This window comes from Hipposideros armiger, unplaced genomic scaffold (assembly GCF_001890085.2).
Source record: "Hipposideros armiger isolate ML-2016 unplaced genomic scaffold, ASM189008v1 scaffold_553, whole genome shotgun sequence".
Taxonomy (NCBI): domain Eukaryota; kingdom Metazoa; phylum Chordata; class Mammalia; order Chiroptera; family Hipposideridae; genus Hipposideros; species Hipposideros armiger.
The window spans coordinates 827591-839937 of record NW_017731903.1 but is presented as its reverse complement, the minus strand read 5'-3'; the positions used below and the strand labels follow the sequence as shown (position 1 = coordinate 839937).

At 44.3% G+C, this 12347-nt stretch overlaps 2 protein-coding genes across 3 annotated transcripts in view; one reads left to right on the top strand and one right to left on the bottom strand.

Moving 5' to 3' along the window:
* The window catches only part of SEMA4F (ssemaphorin 4F), a 30990-nt gene extending 24070 nt beyond the window's left edge, over positions 1–6920 (bottom strand). Inside the window, exons 1-4 of one of the 2 annotated variants that reach the window (XM_019623618.1) lie at positions 6663–6920; positions 4269–4420; positions 3350–3409; positions 3021–3119 (exon numbers count right to left, since the gene is read on the bottom strand). In XM_019623618.1, coding sequence (XP_019479163.1) covers positions 3021–3119; positions 3350–3409; positions 4269–4420; positions 6663–6807 — 456 coding nt within the window. In that variant the 5' untranslated portion in view covers positions 6808–6920. The remainder of the gene's footprint in view (positions 1–3020; positions 3120–3349; positions 3410–4268; positions 4421–6662) is intronic. The other variant, XM_019623619.1, reaches the window with a different exon arrangement.
* A 1801-nt stretch (positions 6921–8721) lies between these two features.
* M1AP (meiosis 1 associated protein) overlaps positions 8722–12347 on the top strand; it is a 74069-nt gene continuing 70443 nt past the window's right edge. The window contains exon 1 of the mRNA XM_019623580.1: positions 8722–8747. The gene's annotated coding sequence lies outside the window, so the exon portion shown is untranslated. The remainder of the gene's footprint in view (positions 8748–12347) is intronic.

Below are 12347 nucleotides of genomic sequence, written 5' to 3'. Positions count from 1 at the left end.
CTGGAGTCCCTCCTCCCATCTAATTGTTGTTTCTCTATCTCTGTTCATTGTTTCTCTTCTTTCTCACTCCTGTGAATCCTTAAAATCTATCCTTAGTCCTTTTCACATATGCTTCAAAGATCTCATTCATTCTTACTCTTCCAGACCTTCAATGCAAATTATTGCCCAAACTCTCCAAGTCCGATGTCTTCCAACTCTAGCTCATGTTTGCACTTGACTGCTGGACTTCCTCACAGCCTATCAGCCCCTTAAAACTCAACATATCAAAACAAGTCCTTTTCCAGTTTCTCCAAATGGCATCATCATGTTATTTAGTTTTACAGCCTTTGAGCAGGTGAGCCTCCTATTAACAAGACAGGTTATGATTACTGTATGGTCCAAGTGACATTTAATAGACCACTCTACTACCTTCTCTCTCTGAATGTTGAGATAGATACTTCATTGTGTCTGTGTCATCAGCACATTAGTTGTGCTCAACATCAGTTGTAATGAAGGCAAGTCCCTCAAGCTGAAAGCAGATCTAGGTAGGAAGGCTGTCACTGAGCTGTGGGGTTGGAATCCGTCTTTCAGTCTTGGCCAAGGACCTTTCCCAGGTTAGGGGAACAACAACAAAAAAGACGGTCCCTGTTACATGAAACAGGTCAAACATCACAAGAAATTGAAGCCAGGTAGGGTCTTCTGGGATACAGGCTGGACTCGAGGGTCAGATAGTAGAGCAGAGCCAGACAAACCTAGGTTTGAACTTTGGTTCTGCCTCTACTAGCTATATAACGTTGGACATGGTACTTAACTTTTCTGAACTTTTGTTTTATTGCCTGTAAAATGGAAATAAATAATACCTAAATATCATGATATGTTGATGAGAATTAAACTCAATCATGACTGTAAAGTACCTAGCCCCAAGCCTGGGACAGATTAGATACTCAGTTGAATGTGAAGTCTTCTTTCATTGTAAGTCTAACATTTTTCTCTCCCAACTGCTGGAGTTCCCTCAACAAAACAAATTAAAATATTTTCCTCCAGTATCTGAAGAGCTATCACTGAAGGGAAGCACTCAGCATTGTTGGAACTGGTAGGTAGGTCCAGTGCTTGGACTTCCTTTTATAAGAACCATCACTTCTCTGAGCAATCACCTCTGAGCAAGTTGTTATGTCTGGAGCAGCTAGCTAGTCAAAGCTCTCAGATAATAGTTATGCATAGACTCAAAGTCATCAGTCTGGGTCAGGAGAGGTTCAGCACTAAGGATAAGGCAAGAACTTGTTCAAGTAGGCGGTGGTTGCCAGGTAGCAGGATAAGACTGGCAGGTAAAGGCATAAGAGAGCATTCAGGAAGTTTCAGTATGTGGCTTGAAGGGCTAACACAGCTAACCTTTCTGTGCCCTATATTCTCCTACAAACAAGCCTTGACAAAAGGACAGTCCTTCATTTCATGAGCCTGCTGGATAGGAGGGTTCAGAGAAAGAGCTGAAAGTCATGGGAGTGCAGAACAAAGACCCCTGGCTTCACTCTTGGTTGCTAATGTTCCCAGAGTGCGGACAGGGGTCCAAGTGATACCAATTCTGACAGTTATGTTATATGAACATTCTCTGCCTGGATACCTCACAACCATTAGAGTCCCACCTCAGAGAGCCAAGGAAGAATAGAAGGCCCTGGGACATTAACTTGGAGTGACTACATTGTCTATAAGCCATGGCTCCAGTATTCATACCCATGGGCTCCCCAAGCCTGCTCAGACTAAAACAGGACAAATATGGTAATGACAGTTCTGCCGCTACTTTCTGAGCTTTGTGAGAACTGAAGGGAAACTAGAGCCTCAATATTGCCTGATAGAATATAGAGATTTTTAATACCACCCTGAACTGGGAAACCTTCCCAGGATGAGACAGCTATACACACCCAGTAGGGAGTCTATCACCACATGATGAAAAGGACTCAACATAAGCCCAACTAAGCCCAACGGCAGCCCAGAGGGACTGAATGATTGTATATCAAGCATATACAATTACAGATTTCTAAGCTGGAGATATGAGGATGGTCTTTTGCAAAGAGAGGTTTGGAGGTACACACTGACTAGATCCAGGTAGCAAGGATTACTGCAGATCGCAGAAAGGTCCAGTCAAGATCGACAGTTAAAGATCAGGGTCAGGAATAGGAGTCGCTGCACTCCTTCTTCTTGCTCCATGGAACAAAAAGAGAAACCACTGGATACGAAGGACGTGTGAGGCTTCCGACTCATCCCAGGGCCTTATCACAAATGTGTGCTGCCAGAGGACCAGTGACTGACCACTGGATAACTGATGGGAAAAGCTGAGGCTTCAAAAACATTAAGACCCTTCTTGAGATATCACCAATCCCAGGGACTTCTGTTGCCATAACTAGCCTAGATGTGATTAGGCATCTGTATGTCCAAAGCCTGCTTGGGTGTGAGGGTGGAGATACCCAGGGCTTCAGCAGCACTGAAAAAGATCTAGAAGACAACATGGTTGACAGAGTGCCCACCTTTGAAGGCAAGATCCAGAATGGGGCCACCAGGTACCACATTAGTGGGCAGTGACTCAGGAGCTCATGAGAGCAGAGGGTCACAGCCCACATAGAATGAGGTTGGCAGTGGATGTGGGAGAAGGTGTTAAGAGTCACATGCCATGGGAGAAAGAAATACGTATGGGCTGTGCTGATTAAGAAATGGACCCAGGCTGCCTGGACAGAGCATACACAGCACAAAGGAAACATGAGTTACTGGTCACTGAAGTCTCTCTTGGATTTCTGCTCTCCCCAGCCCAACTAGCATCCTAACTTCCTTCACCATCCCATTACGTCTCTACACTTAGTATAGCTCATCTTCTACAGACAACCTCCCTCCCCACCCTTTCATACCCTCCTTCAGGGGCAGACAAAGGCTCCACCCTGTGAGGACATCCCTCACCCCCAATGCTTATCATGCACAAGGGTTGCCTTAAGCATGCCCCTCATCATGGTCACGCAACAGAAGACCCTTCCCATCCTCCCACCCCTGTCACTCACAATAACCCCGCACTTCGGATCAAAAGCGAAGGTGCCACAAGTGAGGAGGTGAGAGGCATTGGCAATGGCGAGAATCTGGACAAAATTGTGACATTCGTCCTGGGGGTCAGAGATGGTTAGAGAGAATCAGAAGCAGCAGGTACAAGGAAAGGTAGCGTAGTGTCAGCCAGTTAGATGCAGCTCTGGGATCAGAGATGATGGGTGATGATACGGTGTTAGACTGCCTGCCTGGGCCCTCTGGGATGGCAGCAAGGCAGGCACAGACACAGAGTCAGGGCTGGGCCAAGGTCTCAATTGGCACACAGAACAGGGCCCAGATTTACACCTACCTCCTGCTTGCCTTTCTTCCTACAGTTCTGTCTGTGGGCCTCAGGCACCATCCAGTCAATCTGAGAAAGAAAGAGTGACCGTTCCCCAGATTCTCCCCCAACTCCTCCCAAGTCAGGGCAAGTAACACAGTTCCACAGCCTCCATCAATTTGGGAACTTTAGAGACACCCCCACCCTCAGAGTACTGTTTTTCAAACTGGAGGTCTCCACCGAATAATGAGTAATGAAATCAACTGTGAAATCACGACCCAACATTAGAATAATATCAGAATGTATCACATATAGGAGAGTTGATATTATCTCAAGAAACTTTTCTTTCAGTAAACACTTTGTGTACTGGGTCAAAATATACCATATATTTCTTACTAAGGGGTGGTCAAAAAAGTTTAAAAGCTATTGCCCTAGAGCAGGGGTCAGCAAACTGCGACTCACGAGCCACATGCAGCTCTTTGGGTACGTACATGTGGCTCTGAAGTAAAATTGAAAATGAAAATAAAACTATCATAGTTTCATTTATAAAATTTTTAAAGGATATTATTCACATAATGGTGATTTCATTTGTTTTACGGCTCTCGAATAATTTTTAAATTGTTGGGAGGGACAGGATTGGCTCTTCCGTCTCAAAAGTTTGCCAACCCCTGCCCTAGAGTAATGTGATTCTAGTGATTCCTCTGTCCACTGTCACCTGAAACCTGGTCACTGTGGCCTCCTCCCATTATCATGAACCTCCCTCATAGCCTCCCCCATCACCATGACCCCCCCATCACCCTCAACTGAGACAATGAAGTTGATGATCTCCCCTTATTCATTTTCACCAACACCCCTCCTCCTACCACAATGCCCCCCTTCACATCCCATAAAAGCATGGATCTAATCACATGCTCTGGGGTCTGGGGTCCTCCCGACTCTCATCTCTCACCCTTCGGGGTCTCTCCCCTGAGAAGGGCAGGTATAAAGCGAAGATGGCGTCTCGGGCACCAACATAAAGTGTATGGGAAGCAGGATCCACAAGAAGAACAGAGTAATCGTATGTCTGAGGGACGCTGAACCGAGTGAGGTAAGAGTCAGCCTCTGGCAGGAAGAAAAAGTGAGAGGGAAGAATGATATCAGCCATTGCTTCATAAGGGTTGGATCCACAAGGGCAAAGCCAAAGGGGCCAATTTTTGTTTTCTTCCAAGTACCATTGATTAAGCAGCCGTCAGGGGAAAAAGAAAACAAAGTTTGACAGGCCGTCTAATTTTTCCAGGGATAGATAACTGATGAGACCAGAATATTTAGCACACAATCTAGTCAAGTATGCTTTTTTCTATAAAAATAGAACACTTTATAAAAATAACAGCATAAATACTAAGTCTGTAATTTCTATTGATAGAAACATGACATAATTTGAAAATACCTATAGAAGGTACAAGTAAACTCTCTAAATTCCCTTTTTTTTGTAATCACTACTTAATAGTAACTTCTTTTTACTTAGAAGAGAAATGCTTCCCTCTTTTCACTATCACATTAGGAAACTGTCTCTTTTCTTTCCCACCACCCTTGACCTCTACCCTCCCCTATTCTACCCAAAGAGGTAGAGAGTATAGTGGGCAAGAGAATGTGCTTTGGAAATGGATCGGCCCAAGTTTAAATCTGGCTCTTTCACTTACCAGCTGTGTGATCTTGAATAAGTTACTTGCCCTCTCTGAGCATCACTTCCCTCATCTGAAAATACCACCATCCATGGTTGTTGACAGAATTAAATGAGATAACATATGTGGAAGGATCTGACCCACACTACATGTTTCACAAATGGTTCCTTTCTTCCTTCCTTAGGTATGAGTTCTGTTTTGGCCAAATCTATACCTCATATCAGTGTTCAGAACTCTTATCTGTTTAAAGATTATAACGAATAAGTTTAGCATGAATTTACCTTCTTAGCTCAACCGCTGGCTCCAGGGACCCTATCCCTGCGCCAGTATACCAGTCCAGCTCTGTTCTATCTGCTTCATCTGCTCAGCTACCCTCACGACTGACCGATGGCCAGGAGCCATTCATTCTAAGATGTGCTGATGTATGGAGCCCCATCCATCCTCCCATACCCATATTCATGCCTGTGCTGTATCCCACCTACTCTCATGCTTGGAATAAAGCCTACCTGGTTCACCCAGCTGCCCTTGTATCCCCAGCTCTGCCTCGCCTTGCCATCTAGACCTCTCTGGATTCCTGGACATCAACCCAGCCTGTCAATCTCAACTCTATGCTGTGGCTATTGCTTCAGCACACACTGAAAGCCCAGGCTCTTACAACAACTTTGTCTTCTGGATTCAAAACATCCTTATATGTCATATAAGTTACTATCACCCAGTTGTGAGTTTTGCCAACAGGTTGTACTCTCAGCTTCACTGGTTCTGTCTGCCCAAGGTGCTAACACTCAACGCTCACTGAGGAAAAAAAAACCAAGATCCATGCACACCTCAGCAGAGAACCTTTAAAATGTGAATCACTCCAAGGACCACTTTTAATCGTGTGGCGTCCCCTGGCTTCATCCACACCTTTTGAAAGAATCATATCTCCCTCCTCCTTTTTTCCTTCTGAAGACTTTAAAAATCAGTTAAACAGAATTTTAAATCAACTCATTGAATGGATTCCCAACATTCATTATAGAGAATGGGTAGAGGGAGCAGGCAACGTTGAGGATGTTAGGGTTATGGTGGCTCTGGATAATGGGAGAATGGAAGGTGGTGTCAGATGTGAGAGGACTGGGAAGTGGGTGAGGGAGATGAGGGCTGTGAGTAGGGCAAACGGCTTGGAGGGAGGAAGAACTGATGATACAGGAATGAGAAGTGGGCAGGAGGGACTGCTGAGCGGGTAATCTTAAGGATGGGTGGTTAGAGTAGAATGAAAGGCCTCTGAGTTTAAAAGCAGGATGGACGTCAAACTGTATGACCAACACAGGTGCATGTGTGGTAAGGGGGGAATAAGGAAGAGCGAACTTTGAAATGAACGACCTCGGGCAACCCCCGTGCCCACCCTGGGCCTCAGTGTCCGCGTCTGCACGAGGGGCTTAACTCTCCCGCGGTTCTGCTAATAAGAAACCGCGGGTGCCTCCTGGGTGTGTCACGGGAGCCTGCGGCGCGAGGCCCCAGCCCGGGATGCAGTGGAGCAGCACCGCTCGGGCGTCCCGCCGGGGTCCGGGAAGGGCGTGGGCGGCAACGGATGCGGTACTCCGAATTGAGGAGCCCCGGGTCCGGACGGCAGGTGCGTGCGGTCACCTGCGGACGAGGCCTGGGCACGGAGCGAAGAGCCAGGGGTGAGGGCGCCCGCGCCTTACCGGTGATGGGAAGCGAGGTCCTGGGCACCGAGCGGGGGACGCGGCCGGACACCGGGCCGCTCAGCACCGCCACCAGCAGCAGGAGGAAAGGCGAGGCTGGAGGCGGCCCGGGACCCGGGTGGGTCCGCGCGGCAGAGGCTGGCATCTTCCGCTCCGCCTGGCCGCCGGGTGGGGCGCACCCTGCTGCTTCTGCTTAGGGCCACGGAGCAGGGGGCCTCGGCCCACTCGTTTTTCCTCGGCCGGGCTCGGCCTGCGACTGGCAGAAGAAACGCAACTCGGCTCCGCCTATTCAAGAGGGGACCAATGGCTGTCCTGATTTCCTCCTCCAGCCAATCGGGGTTAAGTGGAAGCGGAGCTAAGGAGATGAGACACTAACCCACGTAGAGGTAGAGATAGACCCAGGTGTAGGTGGGAGTTCTACCTCAGAACTGGTCTGGAGGTGTCAAGTCGCGGTGATTGATTAAATTGATTAGGAGGATTCTGGAATGATAGAGCCTCAAACATAGCAGGCATTCAATGAATATTTATTGAATAAATGAATGCAAAGGTTTTGGCTTGGGCAGCTGAAAAATTGTGGAGCTGTATAAAGAGACATAAAACATAGGTTCTACCATCTATTCAGTTACCCAGGCTGATGTAGGGGTGAAGATGACAGTTCCGTTTTGGACATGTTGAAATCAAGGTGCTTGTGGAACAGTGAATAGAGGTGTTCAATAAGCAAATTGGATGTATGTGTCAGGACCTGAAGAGAGAAATATAGACTGGAGATGTGTACTTAAGAGATATTAATTAAATTAGCATGAATGAGACTACCTAGAGCAGTAATTTTTTTTTCCAAAGTGGGGATCTCAACCCATTAGTAGATAGCAAAATCAATTTAGTGCTCTGCCGCCAGCATGAAAAATGAAACAGAATAAAATGCAATGCAACAGAAAATATCAGGGTTTAGCTCCTGAATTAAAGATAACATAGCATAAGTATGACTTTGTGAAAAGTTTACTTCACTAATATATTATGAATGTATGTACTTACATGTGACTAGGTTGCAATGTAAAATGAACTTTTTTTAAAAAGATTTTTATTGGGGAATTGGGGGGATGGGAACAGCGCTGGGGAATTAGGGGAAGGGGAACAGACAAGTTGCTGTCCTTTTGTTCTTCAGTCTAGTTGTGGAGGACGTTGCTTCACTGGCCCAAGTTGGCACCATCATTGCGCTCTTCCCGGGTGAGGCAGATCAGTCGCCGGCTTCTGGACGGCCGCTCACAGCCGCTGCTGGCTACACACGGTAGCCCATGGCAACCCACTGCCACAGGGGCTGCAGCCTATGACGTCGCCGGCGACTCATGGCAGCCCAGCTCCAGGTTGAGCTGTTGTTCAGCATCTCAGCTGTTGAGAGCAGCGTCACTGGCCCTCATATGTGGGATCCGAACCGGGGCCCTCTGGCATCCCAAGCCAGTTCTTAACCATCGCGCCACTCGGCTGGCCCAAAATGAACTTCTTATTGTGTGTTGATATAAAAAATTTTGAAAAAGATTTTTGAAAAAAATCAAAAGACAAAAAATTAGTACCTAAACCATGTTCAGAGAAGGGACTGATGCCTAGGCCAGATTGCTGAGGAGCAACTAGGGAGAGGCATATATCAGTGCAGAGGAAGCATAGAGGAGGGTCCTATTGTGTTGAGGCTGGTGCGTTAGAAGGCTTCAGTCCTAGCACAGAGCCTGGCACACAGTATTTATTGAAGAGTGACTGACTTAATGAATGAATGAAGCGGAAGAGAAAGGTTAAAACCAAGAACACAATAGGGGTGCCACTGGAATGTTTCATGAGGGTTGGGGGTGGGGGGAGGGTAGCTGACCAGGAAGTGTCAGGTTTAGCAAAATATTCTCAACAGAGATCCAAAACTCTACCTCAGGGCCAAAGAAAGGCTGTGCCCGGGCGCCCGGGGGCTAGACGACCCGGTCCTGAGGTGCAGCCTGAGGCGCCCGCCAGAGGGCGCCTGCGGTGAGCCGCCCCGCGCAGCTGCAGCGAGCCTGATCCGGGAGCCTTCCACTGCGCAGGCGCGTGCGCGGAGAGCGGGAAGGCCGGGTAAGTAATGGGGTTTTTGTCTTTCCACAGAAAAGGAGGAATCCGCTCTTCTCCACACCTCGGGGTAGAAGGGCTGAGAAGGGCCTCAGGGAGGAAACAGAAGTCACCTCGCAGGATGGTCTTGGGCCAGCTCTGGCCTGCTCCGTGGCAGATGTTTGTTGGCCTAGGCCTGGGGCAGGACTGAGGCCCAGAGGCCCGAATCCCCCACGGGTGGGTCGTCCCTGAGCATGTGTTTCTGAGGACAGGACAGGCTGACACCCTGTCATCTGGTCAGGCTCTCCCAGGCCTGCGGGCTGGGCCACCTATATGTCAGACATGGCGGGCACCGCGCCGCAGGCCCACGACCCTTCGGCGGGCTCACGAAAATGTTCTAACTTCTTGTAAAGTCCGAAGAAAACAGTGAACTCTTACGGTCAAAGAAAATGTTTTGATTTTTTTTCTTACGTCAGAAAGAAAGTGAAACTTCAGGACCTACAAAAATTTATTAATTTTTATTCTGTTTTTTAAATGAGGAAAGGGGCCGCGAAGGCAAAAGTGCTTAGGATCCACGAAATATTTAAAGCGGCCCGGCAGGAAGGAGAACCGTTAAATCATTGATCACATGTAAAGTGTCCAAAGATCTATAAAAGCATGGTCAAGGCGATTTTAGGAGGGCGCATCACGGGGCACTAACCTATTAAGACCTAAAGTCTGGGACCTAAAAGATGAGTAGGGTTAAGGAGGGGAATACTCAGAAAAGAATGACAGTGTAAGCCACACAGAAAGACCCACCATTTTATGGACTTGAGAGGCGCCCCTGGTCTGGGTGGGGTGGGAAAGGATTGGGCAGGGGCTAGCATGGGAGAAGGCTGGAGAGTTGAAAAGGAGACACATGCAGAATTTCGGGGCCAGAGTAAGGATTTTGGATTTTGTTCCAAGTGTAATTGGAAGTCATTAAAGGGTTTCTAGTGAGGGAGTAACTTGATGGCTTTTGTTGGTTCAAGGCCCCATTCCAGGTTTAACCAGTTTACAGGGGGACGCCAGTAAGTGGGTGTTCTTGGCAAAAGTGGAGCTTGTAGGGTCAGAAATACTCAGATGCTGCTTAGTACTATGCTGAGACTCATCAGACGCATTAATTGATCATGTTTGCAGATATATGGAAGAAAGCCGCCTCATTTAAAGTACAGTCTTGGAATTGAACAGTGTGGGATCTAAAAATGACTGTGCAAGCTGAAACTGTTCAAAGTGATCTTAATAATCGATGGGAAATATTACATTTGTTCCAAGACCTCTCAAAATTGTCCTCAAATTGTCCTCATATTGTCAGTTATAAGTATACAGGGAAATGAAAAATAATACTTAGCACACTGTAATTTATAACATTAGTAACATTGAGAATTAAAGTGTTTTATTTCTTTGTAAAAACATCAAAAGTAGTTTGAATAGTGTTTGTGCTTTTCTTCTCAAGGTATAACTTATAATAGAGCAAACATCTTCTCTATGCCTTAACAAATTGTTATACTCCTAAGTTTGAATCAGCTTCCAACATTTTATCCTTTGCACTTCCAATTTTGTAAAATATCTCCAAGAGCTCCTCTAATATGAAGGTTTTTGCCAGTGGCACTTTCACTGGGACATTTTCATACATTTTGTCATAAATACTTTCCTCATTTGTATTGAAGATTCACCTTCACTAAGTCAAATGGTGTCATTGTCAATATTCTCATAGTCAGCTCTTTTCTTCTATAACTCCATTTGTTTGATTCAATTTTCACTTTCAGTATTATATCACTTATAGTTTCTTTGCTACACTTTTATCCTTGTTTGGCAATTCCCTTTCAATTATCCATTTTTGTAAAATGTCATGTGGATTTATCAGTAGGAAACAAGGGGTAAAACAACTATACAATTTGCTGTCTGTGCTTAAACTGATTAAGAGATCTACAGTGACTGGTCACTGACAAACTTCAAAAGAAATGACATAATTGATCACTGATCATGATGTGCATCTGTTACATATAGTGATTTGTGGACTGAAGAGCTAGCTGTGATTTGCACTTTATGTAATTGCAGTTAATATTCTATGATAACTGAAATTTGAACTGTGTTGATGGGTACTGGTGTTATTTAACCAAACTGTATTTGATTTGAGATTTGTATATATTGGAACCATGAAAAGTTAGAACTGCCTATACTCTAAAATGGCAAGAGTTTCAGATGTGAAGGAAGATGGGCAAGAGGAATATAAGCTCATTCTATATGAAATAAGGCTTATGTCTGGGTGTCTGTTTGTCTATGTGAACCTGCCTGTGTGTCAGCCTCAAATTCAGCATTACATTGGTCCTGTGCACTTAATTTTACAAGTACAGTTAAAAAAAATGTACGATATGTGCTTTCTTGGCAAATACTTGAGTCATTGATTTGGATTTCTGGTTCAATATTACTTTCAACAAATTAGCATATTCATTCATTTATTTGTTCATCTGTACCCAGTACATAATTGGAGTGCAATAAAAAATTGTTCAATGAACAAATGCTGACTTCCACTATCCACAAAGGAAAATTTGAAAAGGATTGACTTCACAGATTCATTTTGAGAAACACATTTATCTAGGCACTCTTAGATCATTTTTAAAGATCCTAAATTCCAAAATGTTTCTGAAAATTATTATAAATATCTTTCTCTTGGACCCAGAGGAAATCAAATAAGCTTTTATTTCCCCTTCATTTTTTTAGCTACAAAAACAATTACATAGAATCATTTTAGTTCCCAGAGGTGGGGATATGTTTTTTTAATCTAAAAAAGATTTTATTTTGTTTGTCCTCCAAAAAATGTTCTTTTTGAAGTATTTTATTGTTAAGAGTCATCCATGTTGTTGCATGTAACTCTAGTTCACTCATTTTCATTGTTGTATGTGTGAATATACTAAAATTTATTAATTCTAGTGTTGATTGGCATATGTGTTGTTTGCAGTTTGGGGTAATTGTGAATAAGACTGTTATGAATAGTCTTTTTGCCACTATGATCTGACTTTGTTCATGTATCCTTGTGCATGTCATTATTCACAGATTATATGATTGTGAACAAAAATATCCAAAAAGATCTAACAGATAAATTATTATAATTAGTAAGAGGGTACAACAATTGCAGTAAGGTTGTTAAATACAAAATCAATATACAGAAATCAATTTTACTTCTATGCATTAGCAACAAACTGAAAATGAAATTTTAAAATATGTAAATTAACATTAAAAAATAGCAAATTTCTAAGAATAAAATTTAATAAAAGAGAACTTTTGGAGAAAATTATAAAACTAGATTCTTTTAGATTTTCTATATATACAACCATATCATCTGCAAATAATGACTTTTTTTAATATGGCTGGTAAGTGGCTACACTCACATTTCTTTTTTGTTTTTTTTTTATTTTAGTTAGTTTCAGGTGTACAACACAGTGCAATAGTTATATTTTTTACCCTCAAAGTCACAACCCCTCTCCCAATCCACCGCCCCTCTCCCCCCACCGCCGATATCATACATATCTATTACCATTCCATTGACTCCACTCCCACACTATACTCCACATCCCATGACTATATATATATATATATATATATATA